Source organism: Mobula hypostoma, chromosome 1, assembly GCF_963921235.1.
Source record: "Mobula hypostoma chromosome 1, sMobHyp1.1, whole genome shotgun sequence".
NCBI classification, from domain to species: Eukaryota; Metazoa; Chordata; class Chondrichthyes; order Myliobatiformes; family Myliobatidae; genus Mobula; species Mobula hypostoma.
This window is the reverse complement of record NC_086097.1, coordinates 194,345,218-194,369,391: the sequence shown is the minus strand read 5'-3', so window position 1 is coordinate 194,369,391 and position 24,174 is coordinate 194,345,218. Positions and strand designations below refer to the sequence as shown.

At 43.9% G+C, this 24,174-nt stretch overlaps 1 protein-coding gene across 2 annotated transcripts in view; it reads left to right on the top strand.

Moving 5' to 3' along the window:
- Window positions 1–6,797: 6,797 nt before the first annotated feature.
- The window catches only part of smchd1 (structural maintenance of chromosomes flexible hinge domain containing 1), a 173,149-nt gene continuing 155,772 nt past the window's right edge, over window positions 6,798–24,174 (top strand). The window contains exon 1 of one of the 2 annotated variants that reach the window (XM_063062426.1): window positions 6,798–7,068. In XM_063062426.1, the coding sequence (XP_062918496.1) occupies window positions 6,841–7,068 (228 nt within the window). In that variant the 5' untranslated portion in view covers window positions 6,798–6,840. The remainder of the gene's footprint in view (window positions 7,069–24,174) is intronic. The other variant, XM_063062435.1, reaches the window with a different exon arrangement.

The window sequence follows — 24,174 nt, the reverse complement described above, 5'->3', positions numbered from 1 at the left end:
AAGCAAACAGCATTATGAAGGACCCCACACACCCCTCATACAAACTCTTCTCCATCCTTCCATCTGGCAAAAGGCACCAAAGTATTCAGGCTCTCATGACCAGACGATGTCACAGTTTCTTCCCCTAAACCATCAGACTCCTCAATACCCAAAGCCTGGACTGACACCAACCTACTGCCCTCTACTGTGCCTATTGTCTTGTTTATTATTTCTTGTAATGCCTGCACCATTTTGTGCACTTTATGCAGTCCTGGGTAGGTCTGTAGTCTACTGTAGTTTTTGTGTTGTTTTACGTTGTTCAGTGTAGTTTTTGTATTGTTCATGTCGCACCATTGTCCTGAAAAACGTTGTCTCGTGTTTACTGTGTACTGTACCAGCAGTTATGGTCAAAATGACAATAAAAAGTGACTTGACTTGACCTGACTTGATCAAGATTAAATTCTATTTATTATGTATACCTCATAACATACAGTGAAGTATATTGTTTGCAATAACAATCCCAACACACTCAAAGACTGGCTGGGGGACCAATTGTTGGAAAAGAACTATGTTAATGAATGGATTCAAAGCAACTAAAAAATTTATAATTAAAATTATTACTTTATTCAGATGGTGCTGTGAGTGTGGAACAAGTTGCTAGTGGAAGTGATAGATGCAAGCTTCATTTAATCGTTTGAGAGAAATACGGATAGGTACATGGATGGGAGGAGTATGGAGGTCTATTGTCTGGTGCAGTTTGATGGGTCTAGTCAGAATAATAATTCAGCACTGACTAGATGGGCCAAAGGGCCTGTTTCTGAGCTGTAGTGCTAAAGGTTCAAAAGTTAATTTTATTATCAAAGTACCTACGCAGAATACAACTCTGAAATTGGTCTCTTCTCCAGATAGCCATAGAATACAGAAAACCATAAAAGTAGTTGAAGGAAAAAACATCAATTTCCCCCTCGCACGAAAAGAAAAAGAAATAAAAACTCACAAGTTCCAAATACCCACAAACCCCTCCCTCGCACAAAAACTAACAGATCACTCAAACCCCCAACCTGCCAATGGGCAACAAGAAACAATGGGTGAGAACACAAAAAAACAGAACTGAAAGAGGCCAATATGAACTACAGTCCAATCCACAAATCTTAGAATTTCAATGACATCTTTAAGAGCATAGGGACCAGCGGCCCCTCCGAGGGCAGCGACTCGAACCAGCGGCCCCTCCGAGGGCAGCGACTCGAACCAGCGGCCCCTCCGAGGGCAGCGACTCGAACCAGCGGCCCCTCCGAGGGCAGCGACTCGAACCAGCGGACCCTCCGAGGGCAGCGACTCGAACCAGCGGCCCCTCCGAGGGCAGCGACTCGAACCAGCGGCCCCTCCGAGGGCAGCGACTCGAACCAGCGGCCCCTCCGAGGGCAGCGACTCGAACCAGCGGTCCCTCCGAGGGCAGCGACTCAAATCAGTGGCCACACAAACTCAACCTACAAATTAACCCTTGGGATGTTCTGCACAAGAATTCCCGTCCTTTTGCACATTGAGTTTTTGAATTTTCTTCCCTAATGTGAATATTCTATGATTTTACCCCTTCTACCAAAGTGCGTGACCATACACTTTCCAACACTGTATTCCATCTGCCACTTCTTTGCCCATTTCTCCTAATCTAAGTCAAAGGTTCAAAGGTGCTGTAGTGTTCTATTAACTTCAAACTTTCTGCATGATCACTCAAAGAGTTGAACTGCACGTGTATGTAACGAGAGCTGTATAAGTCATCTCCTTCTACCTTAGACCACGAACTTATTAATTACCCCTGCTCTGGACCACGTTCTGGAGGTCCAAGACACCGACTTCTACAAAAAAGGGATCCGTATGCTCCACAACCGTTGGACTAAGTGTGTAAATGTAGGAGGGGACTATGTTGAAAAATAAATGTGCTAGGTTTTCTAAAATTGGCTCCTTCTACCTTGGGCCACAAACTTATCAATCACCCCTCATATGTTAGTCTGATTGACTTGAATACTTCCGGTAATATATCTAACTGAAGTAAGAATTTTGAAAACATGTGAGTTCAAGTTAAAAGTGAATTTTGTTTTGACAAGTGTGTTTGCATATATCCAAAATCACAGAATACTTCTATTTAAGTACGACTGGATTTGCTTTATATCATATAATAGAGTTAAAACACTGAATTTCTCCTTTGATCCAGCAAAACATCAAGGTCTGTGATCTGGAGAACAGCATTTAATGATTTTAATGATTGTCTTCACGTATCACGTATCACCAAATTTTTCCATTTGTTGATACTTAAAGCAGAAAATAATGAATAAATGTGAAATGTAGAGAAAAAATGAATTAATGATTTTAGTTCTACTATTGTATCAGACATGTTGGATTGAGTGTAAAGACATCATAAATTTGCAGCGTTCTCGAATTAATGAGTTGCAACGTTTCTAGATGAAGTTGGAACATAGAACATAGAAAAGTACAGCACAGTACAGGCCCTTCAGCCCACAATGTTGTGACGACCCTCAAACCCTGCCTCCCATATAAGCCCCCACCTTAAATTCCACCATATACCTGTCTAGTAGTCTCTTAAACTTCACTAGTGTATCTGCCTCCACCACTGACTCAGGCAGTGCATTCCACGCACCAACCACTCTCTGAGTAAAAAACCTTCCTCTAATATCCCCTTTGAACTTCCCACCCCTTACCTTAAAGCTATGTCCTCTTGTATTGAGCAGTGGTGCCCTGGGGAAGAGGCGCTGGCTATCCACTCCATCTATTCCTCTAATTATCTTGTACATCTCTATCATGTCTCCTCTCATCCTCCTTCTCTCCAAAGAGTAAAGCCCTAGCTCCCTTAATCTCTGATCATAATCCATACTCTCTAAACCAGGCAGCATCCTGGTAAATCTCCTCTGTACCCTTTCCAATGCTTCCGCATCCTTCCCATAGTGAGGCGACCAGAACTGGACACAGTACTCCAAGTGTAGCCCAACCAGAGTTTTATAGAGCTGCATTATTACATCGCGACTCTTAAACTCTATCCCTTGATTTATGAAAGCTCACACCCCATAAGCTTTCTTAACTACCCTATCCACCTGTGAGGCAACTTTCAGGGATCTGTGGACATGTACCCTGAGATCCCTCTGCTCCTCCACACTACCAAGTATCCTGCCATTTACTTTGTACTCTGCCTTGGAGTTTGTCCTTTCAAAGTGTACCACCTCACACTTCTCCGGGTTGAACTCCATCTGCCACTTCTCAGCCCACTTCTACATCCTATCAATGCCTCTCTGCAATCTTCGACAATCCTCTACACTATCTACAACACCACCAATCTTTGTGTCGTCTGCAAACTTGCCAACCCACCCTTCTACCCCCACGTCCAGGTCGTTAATAAAAATCACGAAAAGTAGAGGTCCCAGATCAGATCCTTGTGGGACACCACTAGTCACAATCCTCCAATCTGAATGTACTCCCTCCACCATGACCCTCTGCCTTCTGCAGGCAAGCTAATTCTGAACCCACCTGGCCAAACTTCCCTGGATCCAATGCCTTCTGACTTTCTGAATAAGCCTACCATGTGGATCCTTGTCAAATGCTTTACTCAAATCCTTATAGATCACATCCACTGCACTACCCTCATCTATATGCCTGGTTACCTCCTCAAAGAATTCTATCAGGCTTGTTAGACACGATCTGCCCTTCACAAAGCCATGCTGACTGTCTTTGATCAGACCATGATTTTCTAAATGCCCATAGATCCTATCTCTGAGAATCTTTTTCAACAGCTTTCCCACCACATAAAATAAGGCTCACTGGTCTATAATTACCCAGTCTATCCCTACTACCTTTTTTGAACAAGAGGACAACATTCACCTTCCTCCAATCCTCCGGTACCATTCCCGTAGACAACGAGGACATAAAGATCCTAGCCAGAGTCTCAGCAATCTCTTTCCTCGCCTCGTGGAGCAGCTTAGGGAATATTCCGTCAGGCCCCGGGGATTTATCAGTCCTAATGTATTTTAACAACTCCAACACCTCCTCTCCCTTAATATCAACATGCTCCAGAACATCAACCTCACTCATATTGTCCTCACCATCATCAAGTTCCCTCTCATTGGTGAATACTGAAGAGAAGTATTCATTGAGGACCTCGCTCACTTCCACAGCCTCCAGGCACATCTTCTCACCTTTATCTCTAATCGGTCCTACCTTCACTCCTGTCATCCTTTTTTTCTTCACATAATTGAAGAATGCCTTGGGGTTTTCCTTTACCCTACTCGCCAAGGCCTTATCATGCCCCCTTCTTGCTTTTCTCAGCCCCTTCTTTACCTCCTTTCTTGCTTCCCTATATTCCTCAATAGAGCCATCTGATCCTTGCTTCCTAAACCTCATGTATGCTGCCTTCTTCCACCTGACTAGATTTTCCACCTCACTTGTCACCCATGGTTCCTTCACCCTATCATTCTTTATCTTCCTCACCGGGACAAATTTATCCCTAACATCCTGCAAGAGATGTCTAAACATCAACCACATGTCCATAGTACATTTCCCTGCAAAAACATCATCCCAATTCACACCCGCAAGTTCTAGCCTTATAGCCTCATAATTTGCCCTTCCCCAATTAAAAATTTTCCTGTCCTCTCTGATTCCATCCTTTTCCATGATAATGCTAAAGGCCAGGTAGTGGTGGTCACTGTCCCCCAGATGCTCACCCACTGAGAGATCTGTGAGTGACCTGACCCAGTTCATTACCTAGTACTAGATCTAGTATGGCATTCTCCCTAGTCGGCCTGTCCACATACCGTGACAGGAATCCGTCCTGGACACACTTAACAAACTCTGCCCCATCTAAACCCTTGGAACTAATCAGAATTACAGAATTAGAAATACAATAGAAATTCTTTTCCCACTGGACTGCAATGCTGGTCATAAACCAGTTGGTGACTACCATGACTTGGTATCTGCTCAATTATGCTAAATTTGTTACCAAGCTCCAAAAGAAACTGGTGAGTGCTATGTCTGCTGCTTGGAAATAGCATTGACTTGGCTAATTAGTTAAGGAGAAACTTTGAAATTGACTAATGCCAACTAAAAGAGAAAATATTTAACAAAAGTAGTATTTGTCTACCAAGAGAAAATGAATCAAACTGCTTATTTTCTTTCTGCACCAGATGTCGTTGTCAACTCTGAGTCACTTTATGCATATCTGTATGTAGCATCACCTCGTGAACATACAATTAATCTATGTATATATGCTATGTTATGTTTTTTTGTTATTGTGTTCTCTATCTTACTGTGTTTTTTAAATGCCGCATTGGATTCAGTGTAACAATTATTTCATTCTCCTTTACACTTGCGTGATTACAAAGAAAGGTTGTGCAATTACATTAGTGCAATTACGAAGAAGGCACAACAGTGCCTCTACTTCCTTGGGAGTTTGTGAAGATTTGGCATGGCATCTAAAATTTTGACTAACTTTTATAAATGTGTAGTAGAGAGTATGTTGACTAGTTGTAACACAGCCGGATATGAAAATACCAATGCCCTTGAACAGAAAATCCTAAAAAATGTAGTGGTTACGACCCAGTACATCACAGGTAAAACCCTCCCAACCATTGAGCACATCTACATGAAATGCTGCCACAGGAAAGTAGCATCCATCATCAGGGACCCCCTCCACCCATGCTCTCTTTTTGCTGCTGCCATCAGGAAGGTGCTACAGGAGTCTTAGGATCACCAGGTTCAGGCACAGATTAGATTAGATTAGATCCAATTTTATTGTCTTTGTGCCAAGTACAGATACAAAGCCAAAGAAATGCCGTCGTCATCGTGGCTATACCTCGAGGTCGAGGAGAATGGTCTTCGTTCTGTTGATCTATTTATGGGCTCTCAAGTGGCTTAAGAGTCCAATCTTGGCATTGAAAGTTCTTCCGCATTCAGGACAGGTAGTTCCAGATGGCAGATCCAGCTTTGGTTGTTGCTGCCTCTCTTCCCATTTTCTTCTAATTCTGCACATCTGTTGGCTTCGAAAATTGCTGTTCCTTCTCGGATGATGGCTTGCCAGTTTCCTGTCCTTGGCATTGGTTTCCCAATTGTTGACGGCGATGTTACATTTCTTCATGTTGGCTTTTAAGATGTCTTTGAATCTCTTCTGTTGTCCGCCTCTTTTACGTTTGCCTTCTTTAAGCTGGGAGTAGAAGATTTGTTTCAGCAGACGCTCGTCTTTTAGCACCTGACCAGAAATAGTCATAGTCATAGTCAAAGAATAGTGTTATTTACAAAATAACTGCGAATAAAAAGTTATTACCCCTTAACTGTCAGGCTTTTGAACCAAAGGGGATAACTTCTCTCAACTTCATTGCCCATCATTGAAATGTCCCCACAACCAATGGACACACTTTCAAGGGTCACGGCCCGAAACGTCGACTATACTCTTTTCCATAGATACTGCCTGGCCTGCTGAGTTCCTCCAGCATTTTGTGTGTGGCTCACTTTCAAGGACTCTGCATCTCATGTTCTCTATACTTATCGCTTATTTATATCATTATTCCTTTTTGCATTTGCAGTGTGTTGCCTTCTGCACTCTGGTTGAACGTCCCATTGTTTGTGATAGTTTTTATTCTATAGATTTGTTGAGTATGCCCACAAGAAAATGAATCACAGGGTTGTACATGGTGACATGTGCGTACTTTGAACTTTGTCTACTGGAAATGACATTTAACAACCTTGGGTGTTGAAAGAGCGCGCCCTCACTCGTGCAGTCGCAGTTGAAACCGTCGGACTGTGTGACGGAAGTGACGTCGGGTCTCCATCAAACTTGGTTCTTGCGGCGAGCGGAGGTTCCTGAAAATGGCGGCGGCAGCCGAGAGCGGTGGGGGGACGGGGGAGCCGCGGTGGCCGGTGGACTCATCACCTGCAGCACCACCGGGTCCTGTGGTCGCGGCGAAAGCCGAGCAAGACAAGGACAAGAGTAAAACGATCTTCATCTTTGATCGTCGCCTGGGAGACTCTTCGGAGAAATCCTTGGAGCTGAGCAGCAGCAGCACGTACACCGAGTTCAGGAGCGCCGTGTGTCGGGTAAATAGTGGGAGGGGAAAACACGGGGATCCCCGCGGCCTGATCACCCTCAGCACCGCTGAGCTGCTACATCCCGGGAGGCTGAAAGAGACGCTTAAACTCACTAATGTAAATAGGAGATTGGGGGAGATGTTCATCTCGAGATTCTCTGCAGTTACAGTTTCAATGCGCAGTGTTTTTAATTCCCCCGCCGATGGCCCGAACCGCACTGGAGCATGAAAAGTGGACGGAAGGGTTTGGGATTTTCCCGGGCACCTTGCGACTATCGGAGTCCGTTACTGTCAGAACAGGTCTGCTGGTATTTCTCAGCAAGTTCCGGCCCTCTTTCCGTGTGCTTCGGTGGAATTGACGTAGTGCGCAACTCGTTGTGGATGATGCCTTGAAACAAGTTGCTAAAATGAAGTATCTGTCTTTACCTTCAGAATGGTCATTTTCAGTTTTGTACGATTCGTGGTTTTAAGGTACACACACAAAATGCTGGAAGAATTCAGGTCAGGCTGCATCTGTGGATCAAGGTCTCTGCCCAGAATCGCGACTATTTCCCACCATAGATGGTCGCCTGACTTTACAGTTCCTCTAGCATTTTGTGCGTATTGCTCCAGATTTCCAGCTCCTGTAGAATCACTGTGGTTTTGGGTTTTAAGCTACTTGGATCACAAATTTTGGAATTATCTTTCTAAAACTCAGTGAATCTATCTTTTTAAAATCCCACTTTTATTTATTTTTTCTTTTTCTTCGATTTTCTACCAGCATGCTAAAAGTAGTGTTCTTGAGAAAGCAAATGCTGAAAGATCTTCAAGACCATGAAAGTAGACTTGTAGGGCATGGTTGTACTTGACAGATGCAAAAACTTGAAACACAAAAGCAAGTCAGCTGTCAATGTCCGAGGTAAAAAGGGAGATGGTGGATTATTAAGGGAAATTTAATATATTCACTGACACTATTATCAGACAGAAGACAGTATGCATAAACATGTTAGCCTACACACAAAATGCTGGAGGAACTCAGCAGGCCAGGCAGCATCTATGGAAAAGTAAACAGTTGACGTTTTGAGCTGAGACCCTTCATCAGACTGGAAAGGAGGGGAAGAAGTCAGACTAAGAAGTTGGGAGGGGAGGGAGTAGTAGAAGGTGGCTTTGTGCGTGGTAGGTCATGTTTGACCAATCTGTTGGAGTTTTTCGAGGAGGTTACCAGGAAAGTGGATGAAGGGAAGGCAGTGGATATTGTCTACATGAACTTCAGTAAGGCCTTTGACAAGGTCCCGCATGGGTGGTTAGTTAGGAAAATTCAGTCGCTAGGTATACATGGAGAGGTGGTAAATTGGATTAGACATTGGCTCGATGGAAGAAGCCAGAGAGTGGTGGTAGAGAATTGCTTCTCTGAGTGGAGGCCTGTGACTAGTGGTGTGCCACAGGGATCAGTGCTGGGTCCATTGTTACTTGTCATCTATATCAATGATCTGGATGATAATGTGGTAAATTGGATCAGCAAGTTTGCTGATGATACAAAGATTGGAGGTGTAGTAGACAGTGAGGAAGGTTTTCAGAGCCTGCAGAGGGACTTGGACCAGCTGGAAAAATGGGCTGAAAAATGGCAGATGGAGTTTAATACAGGCAAGTGTGAGGTATTGCACGTTGGAAGGACAAACCAACGTAGAACATACAGGGTTAATGGTAAGGCACTGAGGAGTGCAGTGGAACAGAGGGATTTGGGAATACAGATACAAAATTCCCTAAAAGTGTCGTCACAGGTAGATTGGGTCGTAAAGAGAGCTTTTGGTACATTGGCCTTTATTAATCAAAGTATTGAGTATAAGAGCTGGAATGTTATGATGAGGTTGTATAAGGCATTGGTGAGGCTGAATGTGGAGTATTGTGTTCAGTTTTGGTCACCAAATTACAGGAAGGATATAAATAAGGTTGAAAGAGTGCAGAGAAGGTTTACAAGGATGTTGCCGGGACTTGAGAAACTCAGTTACAGAGAAAGGTTGAATAGGTTAGGACTTTATTCCCTGGAGCGTAGAAGAATGAGGGGAGATTTGATAGAGGTATATAAAATTATGATGGGTATAGATAAAGTGAATGCAAGCAGGCTTTTTCCACTGAGGCAAGGAGAGAAAAAAACCAGAGGACATGGGTTAAGTATGAGGGGGGAAAAGTTTAAAGGGAACATTAGGGGGGGCTTCTTCACACAGAGAGTGGTGGGAGTATGGAATGAGCTGCCAGACGAGGTGGTAAATGCAGGTTCTTTTTTAACATTTAAGAATAAATTGGACAGATACATGGATGGGAGGTGTATGGAGGGATATGGTCCGTGTGCAGGTCAGTGGGACTAGGCAGAAAATGGTTCGGCACAGCCAAGAAGGGCCAAAAGGCCTGTTTCTGTGCTGTAGTTTCTATGGTTCTAAGGTGACAGGTGATAGGTCAAACAGGGAGAGGGATGAAGTAAAGAGCTGGGAAGTTGATTGGTGAAAGAGATAATGGGCTGGAGAAGAGAGAATCTGATAGGAGATGGCAGAAGACCATGGAAGTGGGAGGAGCACCAGGATGAGGTGATGGGCAGGTAAGAAGAGAAGGTGTGCAAGGGAAACAAGAATGGGGAATGATGCAGGGAGGTGGGGGGGGGCAATTACCGGAAGTTCAAGAAATTGATGTTCATGCCATCAGGTTGGAGGCTACCCAATGGAATACAAACTGTCGCTTGTCCAACCTCAGTGTGGCCTCATCACACTGGAGAAGGCGATGGACTGACATATGGGAATGGGAAGTAGTTTTGAAATGGGTGGCCACCATAATATCCCACTTTTTGTGGCAGATGGAGCGAAGTTGCTTGACAAAGCAACGTCCTAATCTACGTTGGGTTTCACTGATAACTAGGAGACCACACCGGGAGCATGGGATACAGTAGATGACAGCAACAGACTTGTAGGTGAAATGTCATCTCACCTGGAAGGACTGTTTGGGGCCCTGAATGGTAGTGAGAGAGGAGACGTAGGGGCAGGTGTGACACTTATTTCGCTTGCAAGAGTAAGTGCCAGGAGGGAGATCAATGGGGAGGGATGAATGGACTAGAGAGTGAGGTAAGGAGCAATTTCCGCTGAAAGGTGGGGGTAGGGGGGCAAGATGTGCTTGCTGGTGGGATCCCATTGAAGATGGCAGAAGTTATGGAGAGTTATATGCAGGATGCGGAGGCTAGTGGGGTGATAGGTGAGGAAAAGAGGAACCCTCTAGTGCGGCAGAAGGATGGGGTGAAGGCATATGTGCGCAAAATGGAAGAGATGTGCATGAGGGCAGTGTTGATGATGGAGGAAGGGAAGCCCCTTTGTTTGAGGAAGGAGGACCTCAGTTTTTCTGGAATGAAAAGTTTCATCCTGAGAACAAATGAAGTGGAGATGGAGGAACTGAGAAAAGGGAATGGCATTTTTACAAGTGACAGGGTGGTAAGGAGTATAGTCCAGATAGCTGTAAAAGTCAGAGGGTTTATAAAAGATATCAGTAGATAGACTATCTCCAGAGATGGAGGAAGGGGAGTGAGGTGTCAGAAAAGGACCAAGTAAATTTGAGGTCAGGTGGAATTTGGAGGCAAATTTATGAACTCAGCATGGATGCAGGAAAACAGCACCAAGGCATTGTCATCATAGCATCGGAAGAGTTGGGGGGGGGGGGGTGATGATGCTGGTGTATGGTTCGAACATGGCCTATTCCAATTAGCTGATGAAAAAGGTGGGACCCATGGGTTTGAAAGAAGTGGGAAGAGCTGAAGGAGAATTGTTGAGGGTGAGGACCAATTTAGCCAGACGGTGGAGAGTGGTAGCAGAGGGCAACTGGTTGTGTCTATTGTCGGAAAAAAAGCAGAGAGCTTTGCGGTTCTCCTCATGGAGGATAGTGGGGACTGGGTATCCATAGTGAAAATGAGATGACGGGGAACTTAAAGTTACTGAAAAGATAGAGATCATGTGAAGTGCCACGGATGTGGGTAGGAATGAACCAAGGGGGATGAAACAGAGTAACGGTGTTCAGACGCGAGTTCTGTGGGGCAGGAGCACGCTTAAGCAATGGGTCTGCCTGGACAGTCAGGCTTGTTAAAGCATGTTACCTAAAAATGGTTTGAACTGTAGGTAGTCATGGGCTTTGGCTATTTGGGATCTGTTTGTAGACTGGAGGATAGAACAGCTGGTAGAAATCCCCCCTCATTCTAGTGAAGGGGCCCCCTTTGAGGACAGAGGTGGGGGTTTTTAACAAATATTTCACCTCAATGTCAACTAAGAGGAAAATCATGGTTGCTGAAGAGATGAGTGAAACAAGTAGAGGAGATTTTTGTAGCTTTATTGTGCATTAAGATGGATAAACCCCCCTGGAGTTGGCAGAATGCATCCTTGTATTTGTGTAAGGCAAGAGAGAAATTGCATAGACCTTTGTGGAAATATTTGCTTTATTGTTAGCCACTGGTGAAGTTCTGAAAGACCAGAAGATGGCTACTGTTGTTCTGGTGTTTAAAAAGTGAAGTTGCTGAAGGGAATTTCGAGAGGCAGGACCCATCAGCATTTGTTTAGACAACATTTGATTATGAGGAGTTCAGCATGGCTGTGTGTATAGTAAGTCATGCAGAAGTAACAAAAAACCTAAATGAGGATAGGGCATCGGATGTTGTCTATTTGACTTTAGTAAGGCCTTTAATGTGATCTAGAGAGAGCTAGAGGTGGATTCTGAGATGGGAAGCAGAAGGAAAAGAGGTTGGTGACCAATGTGCTATAAGGTTTGGTGTGTGGACCTCTTGTTACTCATTATATGCATGATTTGGTTGCAAGGCTTAATCAGTAAGTTTGCAGATAACTCAAAATTAGGTGCTGTTGATGGTGAAGAAAATTGCAAGGGGTTCTTAATCAGTTAGAGAGGTGGGGTTAAGAGTGACAACTGGATCTCAATACGAAACAATGAAGTGATTCACTTTGGAAAGTCAAATCAGTGTAGAACTTGTACAATAAATGGTAGGGCACCAGGAAGGTACGTGCACAAAGTTTGTTGAAAGTGGTATCACAGGTAGAGAGTGTGATGAAAAAAGGTGCTGAGCACACTGGCCTTCATCAGTCAGGACTCTGAGTATAGGACCTGGGACTGTATGTTCTAGTTCGTTTAATTGTCATTCAACCATACACATTTGCAATTAAACAAAGCAGTTTTCCTCCTGGACCAAAATGCAAACACAGTATCAACAGTCACACATAGTACATATAGTTGTGGTAGCAGAAAAACATACAGACACAAAGAATAAATAGAGCCCAAGTCCAGGATTGGTTGGCAAGAACAAATAAATATAAGACGGGCCGTTCAAGCGGCTGTTGCTGGAGTCATTGTTTGAGGTCTTAGATCTTTGAGACTTCAATACAGAGAGGCTGGAGAGAGAAAAGGTGAAAAAACTAGGTTTAAACTGTAAAAAACTAGGTTTTTATTTGCAGTTTCCTTCTTTATATTTGCACAGTTAGAACAGTAGGGATGCTAGGCAGGACAGTTGAGTGCTCCTATTTTGAGATGGAGGAAGGCAGGGAGACCTTCAATTTCCCTAACAACTTCATCTACAAGAACTGCATCCAATTGTAGTTTCTACCGCTACGTGTTAAGAGTTTGGAGCTGGAACTGGATGAACTTCAGATCATTCGAGGCCGGGGTGGAGTTGCTACTGAAGAGATGATGGATAGGATAGATGGAGAGGTAGTTGCTCCCAAGGTGCAGGACACAAGAGACTGCGTGACAGGAAGGAGAATGAGGTTAAACAGCCAGTGCAGAGTAGCCCTGTGGCCATCCCCCTCAACAATGGGCACTTTGGACACTGTTGGGGGGTTGACCCAGCAGAGGAAAGTCACAGCGGTCAGGTTTCTGGCACTGTCGGACTCTGTGACTCCGAAGGAAAAGAGGAGGCAGAGGTGAGTTGTGGTGGCAGGGTATTTGTTAGGGTAACTTAAAGGAGGTTCTGTGGACGAGAATGAAATTCCTGGATGGTATGTTGCCTCTCGGGTGCTAGTGTCTGGGACATCTGGGATCGACTCAGCAGATTCTTAAGTGGGAAGGTGAACGGCCAGAGGTTGTGGTCCAACTAGGTACCAGTGTCATAGGTAGGAAGAGTGAAGAGTTTCTGCAAAGTGAGTTTAGGGAGTCAGATACTAAATTAAAGAACAGGACCCCCAGGGTTGTGCTATGTGCTAGTGAGGCCAGAAATAGGAAAATCATACAGTTTAACTCATGGCTACGGAGTTGGTTTAGCAGGAGGAGGGTGATTTTTGGATCATTGCGCTCTGTTCCAGGGAAGGTCGGATCAGTATAGAAGAGACAGTTTGCACCTGAGGGAGACTAATATCCTGTTGGGAAAATTTGCTAGTGCCACATGGGGGTTTTAACCAGAGTTACAGGGGGTTGGGAACCAGACTGCCAGAACTGATAGTGGAAAGGTTGTGGAAACATGTTGTTAAGACCTTAGACAAAATCGGGAGTCAAAAGGTTTAGCATGGCGTAACTAATGTACTGAACTGTGTGTATATTTTAACGCAAGAAGTATTGTAGGAAAGGCAGATGAGCTCAGGGCATGGATCAGCAAATGGAATTATGATATTGTGGTCATTGATGAGACTTGGTTGCAGAAGGGGCAGGAGTGCCAGCTCAATATTCCAGGGTCCAGTTGTGGATGCAATGGAGTGGGAGGGATTAAAAGTGGAGCAGTGGAATTAAGGGTCAAGGAAAATGTCGGCAGTGCTCAGTCATGACAGACTGGAGAACTCAACTAACGAGGCTTTATGGGTGGAACTGAGCAATAAGAAATGTATGATCATGTTAATGAGGTTATATTATAGACCACCCATAAAATGGGTGGCCAAGTGGTTAAGGCGTTCGCCTAGTGATTTGAAGGTCGCTAGTTCGAGCTTGGCTGAGGCAGCGTGTGTGTCCTTGAGCAAGGCACTTAACCACACATTGCTGTGCGACAACACCGGTGCCAAGCTGTATGGGTCCTAATGCCCTTCCCTTGGACAACATTGGTGGCATGGAGAGGGGAGACTTGCAGCAGGGGCAACTGCTGGTCTTCCATACAACCCTGCCCAGTCCTGCACCCTGGAAACCTTCCAAGGCACAAATCCATGGTCTCATGAGACTAACGGATGCCTATTATAGACCACCCAGCAGACTGGGATTTAGAGGAACAAATTTGTAGAGAGATTGCAAGAAACACCAAGGTTGTTATAGTAGGTGATTTTAACTTTCCACATATTGATTGGGACTTCCATACTGTGAGAGGACTAGATGAGATAGACTTTGTCAAATGTGTTCAGAAAAGTTTCCTAAATCAGTACATAGAAATCCAAATGAGAGAGTGTGATACTTGATTTACCCTTGGGGAATGAGACAGGGCAGCAACAGAAGTTTGTGTTGGGAAACACTTTACATCTAGTGATCCTAATGCCATTAGTTTCAAAGTAAATATGGAAAAGGATATGTCCGGTCTGTGTGTTGAGATTATAAATTGGAAAAAGGCCAAATTTGATGGTCCCAGAAAGGATCTGACAAGTGTTAATTGGGACAGGCTGTTTTCTCACAAAGGTGTACTTGGTGAGTGGGAGGACTTTAAAAGTGAAATTTTGAGAGTACAGTGCTTGTATGTACCTGTCAGAATAAAAGGTAAAGATAACAGATTTAGGGACCCTTGGTTTATAAGAGATTTTGAGGCCCTAGTTAAGAAAAAAAAAGATGCACAGCACGCATAGGCAGGTAGTAACAAATCAGGTACTTATGGAATATAAAAAATGCAAAAGAACACGAAATCAGGAGGGCTAAAAGAAGGCATGAGGTTATTCTAGCAGATAAGGTGAAGGAGAATCCTAAGGGATTCTACAGATATATTAAGAGCAAAAAGGATTGCAAATGCCAAAACTGGTCCTCTGGAAGATCAGAATGGTAATCTATGCATGGAGCCAAAAGAGATGGGGGAGATCTTAAGTGGAATTTTTTCAAAGGTTACTTTATTATCAAAGTATATATGTAGTACACAACTCTGAGATTCTTCTTTTGCAGATAGCCTTTCATTTGTATTTACACGGGAAACAGAGACAGAGTATATAGAAGTGAGGCAAAGAGGAAACAAGGTCATGGACCCAATAGAGATTACAGAGGAGGAGGTTCTTCTTGTCTTCAGGACAGTTAGGGTGGATAAATCCCCAGGGCCTGACAAGGTGTTCTTTCAGACCCTGTGGGAGGCAAGTGCAGAAATTGCAGGGGCCCAAGACTATCAGAGCTACACACACAAAATGCTGGAGGGACTCAGCCGGCCAGGCAGCGTCTATGAAAAAGACAGATGATGTTTGATGTAAGACCCTTCATCAGGACTGTCAGAACTTGTGACATCTGAACCAGCTGGAAAAATGGCAGATGGAATTTAATACAGACAAGTACGAGGTGTGCACTTCACTAGGACCAACCAGGGTACGTCTTACCCAGTGTGCGGTAAAACAAAGGGATCTGGGAATACTGGTCCATAATCCATTGAAAGTGGTGTCAAAGGTAGTTAGGTTCATTAAGGAAGCTTTTGGTACATTGACCTTCATAAATCAAAAGTATTGAGTCCAGATGAGATGTTGAAATTGTAGAAGACGATGGTGATGCCTACTTTGGAGTAATGTGTGCAGTTTTGGTTACCTACCTAGAGGAAAGATGTAAATAAGATTGAAAGAATACAGAAAAAATTTACAAGGATTTTGCTGGGATGGAGGACCTGAGTTGTAAGGAAAGACTGAATAGGTTATGACTGTATCCTTTAGAACGTAGAAGATTAAGAGGAGATTTGATGAAGGTATGCAGAATTATGAGAGGTATAGATAGAATAAATGCAAGCAGGCTTTTTTCACTGAGATTGGGTAGGACTACAACTGGAGATCATGGGTTAAGGTTGAAAGGTGAAAAGTTTAAGGGGAATATGAGGGCAAACTTCACTCAGAGGGTGCTGAGAGTGCAATGAGTTGCCAGTGTAAGTGGTGCATGTGAGCTCGATTTCAACTTTTAAGAGAAGTTTGAATAGGTACATGGATAGTAGGGGTATGAATGGGTAAGGTGCAGGTGTAGGTCGATGACATGAGGCAGTTTAAATGGACTAGATGGGCCAAAGGGCCTGTTCTATGCTGTACTTTTCCATGACTTTATAGAGTCACTGAATGGCATGGCCTGAAAATTGATGGTGCACAGGATGGGGCCATTGATGGGGCCATGTTTCTGCAAGAACAAGCACCCGGCAGTTCCTTATTACCCTCAGTGCAAATGAATGCAATTCAGTTTGTCTTTCTGCCAGCAAACACTAGAAAGGGAGGGGACAGCCCCAAACCCAGATGGATTCCAGCATGCCCACTGTGCCTCTGCTTTCTCTCACATCACCTTTGGTTTCTTCTCCCCTGAGTGGCAACAACAGGCGATGCTGTGGCATGAGGGCCTGGGGCATGCAGCAAGTGAGGCCATGCAGCTCCCCCACTGTCAGTCTCACTAATGAACCAATGAACCAGACTTAGAGTGTCCTACATTCCCAAAGTCTAACAGGATCACAAGAAAAATGCAAGTTGTTCTAGATGTACAAGTTATTGGTGAGGATACATGTGGTGTACTGTGTAGAGTTTTGGTCACTTTGTAATAGATTGGGCTTGGTTAAACTGGTAAGAGTGCAGAAACAAATTATAGAAACATAGAAACATAGAAAATAGGTGCAGGAGTAGGCCATTCGGCCCTTCGAGCCTGCACCGCCATTTATTGTGATCATGGCTGATCATCCAACTCAGAACCCAGCCTTCCCTCCATACCCCCTGACCCCTGTAGCCACAAGGGCCATATCTAACTCCCTCTTAAACATAGCCAATGAACTGGCCTCAACAGTTTGCTGTGGCAGAGAATTCCACAGATTCACCACTCTCTGTGTGAAGAAGTTTTTCCTAATCTCGGTCCTAAAAGGCTTCCCCTCTATCCTCAAACTGTGACCCCTCGTTCTGGACCTCCCCAACATCGGGAACAATCTATCCGCATCTAGCCTGTCCAATCCCTTTAGGATCTTATACGTTTCAATCAGATCCCCCCTCAATCTTCTAAATTCCAACGAGTACAAGCCCAGTTCATCCAGTCTTTCTTCATATGAAAGACCTGCCATCCCAGGAATCAATCTGGTGAACCTTCTTTGTACTCCCTCTATGGCAAAGATGTCTTTCCTCATTATGATAATGTTGCCAGAACTAGAAGGCCAGTTATAGAGAGAGGTTGTCCAGCCTTAGTCTTTATTCTTTATAACAGGGGTAGGCAACCTTTTTGCCTTTGTGGGCCGGATCGCGTATTAATGAGCGGACGGTGGGCCAGATAAATGCCATAAAAAAACTTGAAATATGGGAATTATTCATTTAAATACATCTAGTTATGTTTTTCCTCAAATTAATGAATAACACATGCTAGAAAATTATTTGTGCTTAACCAAGGATGCCAATTAGCAATCAAAGAACTCAGTTTAGTTTTCTTGTCCCACCACTGCTGGTGCCCCATCAGTTGTGATGCCAATTAGCTTTAACACATTAGGTTTCATTTCTGACATCATTTTCAGCAAAGCTTCAAAAATGTCTGCTCCAGTAACTGTGTCCTTCATAGGAATTAATTAAATAAACTCTACAAAAATTTGAAAAGTTGAGGCCAGTCCTCGCACAAACACTGCATGTTGAGCAGTGTATCTCAAGTCTGTACTCTCATCAAGCGCAATTGAAAAAAAATGCAATTAGTTGCAGGCATCCCTTAAACAACTTTTAACATTTACTGACATTTCTCCAACTCGCCGTGTGATCGTTCTTGCTGACAGGCTGATAGATGCAAATGAAGATTTCTTTTCAGGACAAACAATATCCACCACTGCCAGTAAACATTCTTTGACAAACTCTCCATTTGTAAAAGGCTTCATCTTTTCTGCAATACGTTTTGAGACTTTGTAGCTGGCATGGTTATTTCCTTCATTTTCACTGCTTTTTCGACACTCAGCGTCTACCTTCCTGCGTTTTGCATTCATTGCCATTGGAATTTTTTTCTTTGATTTTATTTCGAAACGCGAGTGATTCAACAAACATCGTAGCACATGTAAACATCTGGATATTTAGTGTGGATTTCTTGTTAAAACACAGTGACGCTGATTCTGTTTACAAATTTGAACGATCCTATCTGAAAACCTGCGTGTGCACGGAGAGTATCTAATACATATTAATAGGGTAGTCTGCCTTCCCGTCATTCGTATGTACCAGTGCTTGATTTGGAACAAAACGGAACCTGGGGCCAGTGTAACAAGACGCCATGCATGTCCATCAGTGTGGTCGCATGAAACACTCAGAATAAGGAAAAATCGCTCTCAGGCCAGATAAGCACAGCATCCCAATATCTGCTCACAGGCCGGATTTGGCCCGCGGGCCGTAGGTTGCCTACCCCTGCTTTATAACATAGGAGAATGAGAGGTATCCATTCTGGCATAAGAAATGGTTAGAATTGAGAGGTGAATAGTAACAGTCTTCTTTCCCCCAGAGAAGTGGAATCCAGTATTAGGAAGCATAGATTTAGAATAAGAGGAGAAAGTTTTAAATGTGACTGGAGGGACAAGTTTTACATGCAGAGGGTGTGAGTACATGGAACGAGCTGCCAGAGGAAGTGATTGAGGCAGGTACAGTAGTATGATTTGAGAAATACTTAGATAGGAACTTGGAGAGGTGGGGCTTAGAGGGGTATAGGACGAAGGCAGAAAATTGGGTAGGCACAGTAGTCGGCCTCGACTGGTTAGGTTAAAGGGCCCATGTCTGTGCCATATTGCTCTACGACTATGATTGAAGACGTTTGGAGGGATATGGTCCAAAAGTGGGCAAAGGAGACTAGCTGGATGGACTCTGCAGTTGGCATGGATGACTTTTACTGAAGGGCCTTTTTCCACACTGTTACTCTGACTATACAGTCAGTTTAAGAGAGTGGCAATTTGAACACTTAGTAGAGAAATAACTTGTGCAGATTGAGATGGAATGCTTGTGTAAAAATTATTGAGAAAGCAAGTGGTATGTTTCACATTTTATGAAATGGCTTGAAGGATGAGTAGAGAAGTGGAATGCAACTGTACATCTTGGATTTCCTACAGTTTTGGTTTTTATTTAAGGAAGGATTATTTGTCATGGATAGTTGTCACGAAGTTGGTTTCTGGCATAAGAATTATGTTATCAAAAGGATTTGAGTAGACTGCCTAAAGAGGTAAATTCAAGCAATAATTTCTGGAAAGATATTCTCCATTGTTGCATGGTGTGGACAATGAATTTGTCTCGAGCTTGGTTAGTTGCCATTGGACTATATCTTTCCCCCTATTCATTATCATCACCAGCAGTTCCCAGCGTGGACAGTTGTAGTGTTAATGCAGTGGACTGATTGTGCAAGAATAAAGCATCTCAACACTTGCACTTTGGTCCGCATAGTGACAGGGCCTCTCGTGATAAAATGATGATAGCTTATTCCTTGAGAAAACGGTTCCTGCTCTTTGTCTGTCTGCAAAGCCTTGCACCTCTGCCCTTGTCAATGTGACTGGCTTTTAAGTTCTTGAATGTGTATGACATTTGGAGATACTGGAAAACTTGGGAGTATTAAAGAAAATAAAAGTATTTTCAAAAACAAAACTTAAGAATCCCTAAATATTATAGCAAAGTAACTTCATTTTTCCTTGCTAATTCAGGGGTCACTGATTCCACATCGTCTAAGTTCTAATGAGATCTTAGATAGTTTTCCTACACTAAACTTCATACTTGCCTCCTTCCCTGCACCAAAGAAAGAGGTTTAACAGCAAAAAAAGCTAGTAGTAATCTAAAAATGCAAACACGGGGAAATCTGCAGATGCTGGAATTTCAAGCAACACACATAAAAATTGCTGGTGAACGCAGCAGGCCAGGCAGCATCTATAGGTAGAAGTATAGTTGACGTTTCGGGCCGAGACCCTTCGTCAGGACTAACTGAAAGAAGAGATAGTAAGAGATTTGAAACTGGGAAGGGGAGGGGGAGATTGAAATGAACAAGTGCTACACATGCCCTTACACTTCCTCCCTCACCACCATTCAGGGCCCCAGACAGTCCTTCCAGGTGAGGCGACACTTCACCTGTGAGTCGGCTGTGGTGATATCCTGCGTCCGGTGCTTCTGATGCGGCCTTCTGTATGTTAGCGAGACCCGATGCAGGCTGGGAGACCGTTTCGCTGAACATCTACGCTTTGTCCGCCAGAGAAAGCAGGTTCTCCCAGTGGCCACATATTTTAATTCCATGTCCCACTCCCATTCTGATATGTCTGTCCATGGCCTACTCTACTGTCAAGATGAAGCCACACTCAGGTTGGAGGAACAACACCTTATATTTCATCTGGGTAGCCTCCAACCTGATGGCATGAACATTGACTTCTCTAACCTCCGTTAATGCCCCACCTCCCCTTTGTATCCCATCCGTTATTTATTTTTTATTATTATTATTATGATTATTAATTTTTTTCTCTCTCCTTTTTCTCCCTCTGTCCCTCTCACTATACTCCTTGCCCATACTTTGGGCTTTCCCCCTTCCCTGTCTTCCTCCCGAGGCCTCCTGTCCCATGATCCTCTCATATCCCTTTTGCCAATCAACTGTCGAGCACTTGGCTCCATCCCTCCCCCTCCTGTCTTCTCCTATCATTTCGGCTTTCCCCCTCCCCCTCCCACTTTCAAATCTCTTACTGTCTCTTCTTTCAGTTAGTCCTGACAAAGGGTCTCGACCCAAAACGTCGACTGTACCTCTTCCCATAGATGCTGCCTGGCCTGCTGCGTTCACCAGCAATTTTTATGTGTGTTGCTAGTAGTTATCTGTTGACATTTAAATAACAAGTAGTGAGATGAGCGGGCCTGATACAATGTACATCTAATCACTTAGATTAGGACTTGTGGAGGGGCCTTGCTACATAGAGGAGAGGTTCTGGTGTGCTGCCAACGTGGTCATAGTCATAGTCATACTTTATTGATCCCGGGGGGAAATTGGTTTTCGTTACAGTTGCACCATAAATAATTAAGTAGTAATAAAACCATAAATAATTAAATAGTAATATGTAAATTATGCCAGGAAATAAGTCCAGGATCAGCCTATTGGCTCAGGGTGTCTGACCCTCCAAGGGAGGAGTTGTAAAGTTTGATGGCCACAGGCAGGAATGACTTCCTATGACGCTCTGTGTCGCATCTTGGTGGAATGAGTCTCTGGCTGAATGTACTCCTGTGCCCAACCAGTACATTATGTAGTGGATGGGAGACATTGTCCAAGATGGCATGCAACTTAGACAGCATCCTCTTTTCAGACACCACCGTCAGAGAGTCCGGTTCCATCCCCACAACATCACTGGCCTTACAAATGAGTTTGTTGATACTGTTGGTGTCTGCTGCCCTCAGCCTGCTGCCCCAGCACACAACAGCAAACATGATCGCACCGGCCACCACAGACTCATAGAACATCCTCAGCATCGTCTGGCAGATGTTAAAGGACCTCAGTCTCCTCAGGAAATAGAGATGGCTCTGACCCTTCTTGTAGATAGCCTCAGTGTTCTTTGACCTGTCCAGTTTATTGTCAATTCGTATCCCCAGGTATTTGTAATCCTCCACCATGTCCACACTGACCCCCTGGATGGAAACAGGGGTCACTGGTTCCTTAGCCCTCCTCAGGTCTACCACCAGCTCCTTAGTCTTTTTCACATTAAGCTGCAGATAATTCTGCTCACACCATGTGACAAGGTTTCGTACCATAGCCCTGTACTCAGCCTCATCTCCCCTGCTGATGCATCCAACTATGGCAGAGTCATCCGAAAACTTCTGAAGATGACAAGACTCTGTGCAGTAATTGAAGTCCGAGGTGTAAATGGTGAAGAGAAAGGGAGACAAGACAGTTCCCTGTGGAGCCCCAGTGCTGCTGATCACTCTGTCGGACACACAGTGTTGCAAGCACACGTACTGTGGTCTGCCAGTCAGGTAATCAAGAATCCATGACACCAGGAAAGCATCCACCTGCATCGCCGTCAGCTTCTGCCCCAGCAGAGCAGGGCGGATGGTGTTGAACGCACTGGAGAAGTCAAAAAACATGACTCTCACAGTGCTCGCTGGCCTCTAGCTACTTCCATACATCTGCACAACATTATCGACTGGCCTTTAGTATGGTCTGGTAAGTGAACATTAACACTTTTTGATTCAGTTGATCATTGCTTCCTGCAGTGTGATATTAATGTCGACAGATTTAGTTTAAAGTAAGATCTAGACTGAATTTGGAATTGGGCAAATAAATGGAGAGCTGGTACATAAGGGAAAGTAATGGAGTTTTCTAGATCATTGAGTGTATCCTTTGATGCTTCCAGCAAGCAGAATTAAGGGCTCAAAGATTCAAAGAGTATGTATTATCACAATACGTATACAGAATACAACCTTGAGATTTGTTCTCCCCCTTGCAGTCATGAAACAGAAACATCATGGAACCAGTTCAAGAAAACAGCAAACACCCAATGCATGAAAAAAAGCACGTATTGTGCAAACAGCAAAAGTGAGCAAACATCAAACCAGAAGTCCAATAGTTTTCAGTTCAGCGCCATACCGCTAGTCAATGCAGACCACAGGGCCATTCTTTGCTGAACCGTTCCAGTCCTCATCCAGTTCCCTGATCAAACCGCTCACAAATAGCCAAAAAAAAGGATCCAGGAACACATGCAACATGAACTTCAAAGTGTTCCAAAATGAGTCCGTGGCCTTGCTGATTAATCCTGGCAACATAGAACCCAAGACTCCTGCACTTTGCTTCAACAGCAGCTAGCGAGAGGAAGAGGAAGACCAGTCAAACGCAGGCAGATGGCACCGAACACCTGCCTGTCTCTGTCAACTTCAACTATGCTCGATGCCTCAGTTGGGGGTTGGAGGGAAGCAATGGAGTCGATCATGGCTTCGAGCCCACAAACACTCCACACCAAATCTCTCTGAACTCCTTTGGAGACAGCAAAGCGCCAGATCGCTCAATTAGTCCCAAAACATACCATCAAAATGTAACAGACTGGTTCCAATTCCAAGCATTTTAGTGGTAGAATCATTTTGGAAAGAAGCAGCAAAAGAAGTATTGTGAATTATCAGCAGTACGTCATCGTTGGTTACATTGTTCGCAGGCACCACCTTTAGATAATGTTGCAGGCTGTTTCCTGTGCAAGTCATTTGTATCTTCACCACATGGATTAATTCTTACATTTTAATTCAAAAGTAGTTCAGCCTTTTGATGCATGTTAGGGCGCATTGATACATTGGATGAAATATATGGTGCATCGGTAGTGGTTCTCATTGACAGAAAAAAATTCAGAATTTGGTTTATCATCACTGACATATGGCAAGAGATTTGTTGTTCTGCAGTAACGATACAGGGCAATAAATTTAAAAAATTTAAGTTACAATAGGAAATATAAATAAGTAGTGCAAAAAGAGCAAAAATACTGTGGTAGTGACATTGTCCATTCAGAAATCAGGTGCAGAGGGTCAAGAGGTGGTTCCTAAAATGCTGAATAGGTCTTCAGGCTCCTGTATCTCCTCTCTGATGATAGTAATGAGAAGAAGGCATGTCCTCTGCGTGTCCTTAATGATAGATGCCCCCTTCTTGAGGGATCTGCTTTTAAAGGTGTCCTGGATGCTGGGGAGGTTAGTGCCCATGATGGAGCAGGTTGAGCTTACGACTTGCTGTAGGTCTTTCCAATCTGCAGTGGTGCTTCCATATCAGATAGTGATGCAAAGAAGTTCAGAATACTCATCATGGTACATCTGTAGAAATTTGCTAGAGTCCTGACTGACATACTAAATCACCTCAAACATCTAATGAAATGTAGCCACTGGCATGTCTTCTTCATAATTGTACCAATATGTAAGGTCCAGGATAAATCTTCTGTGATGTTCACACCTGGAACATGAAGCTTCTCTCTCCATTGCTGACCCCTTGACGAGGACTGGTGTGTGTTTTCTTGACCTACCCTTCTTGAAGTCCATAATCAGTTCCTTAGTCTTACTGACGTTGAGTGCAAGGTTGTTGT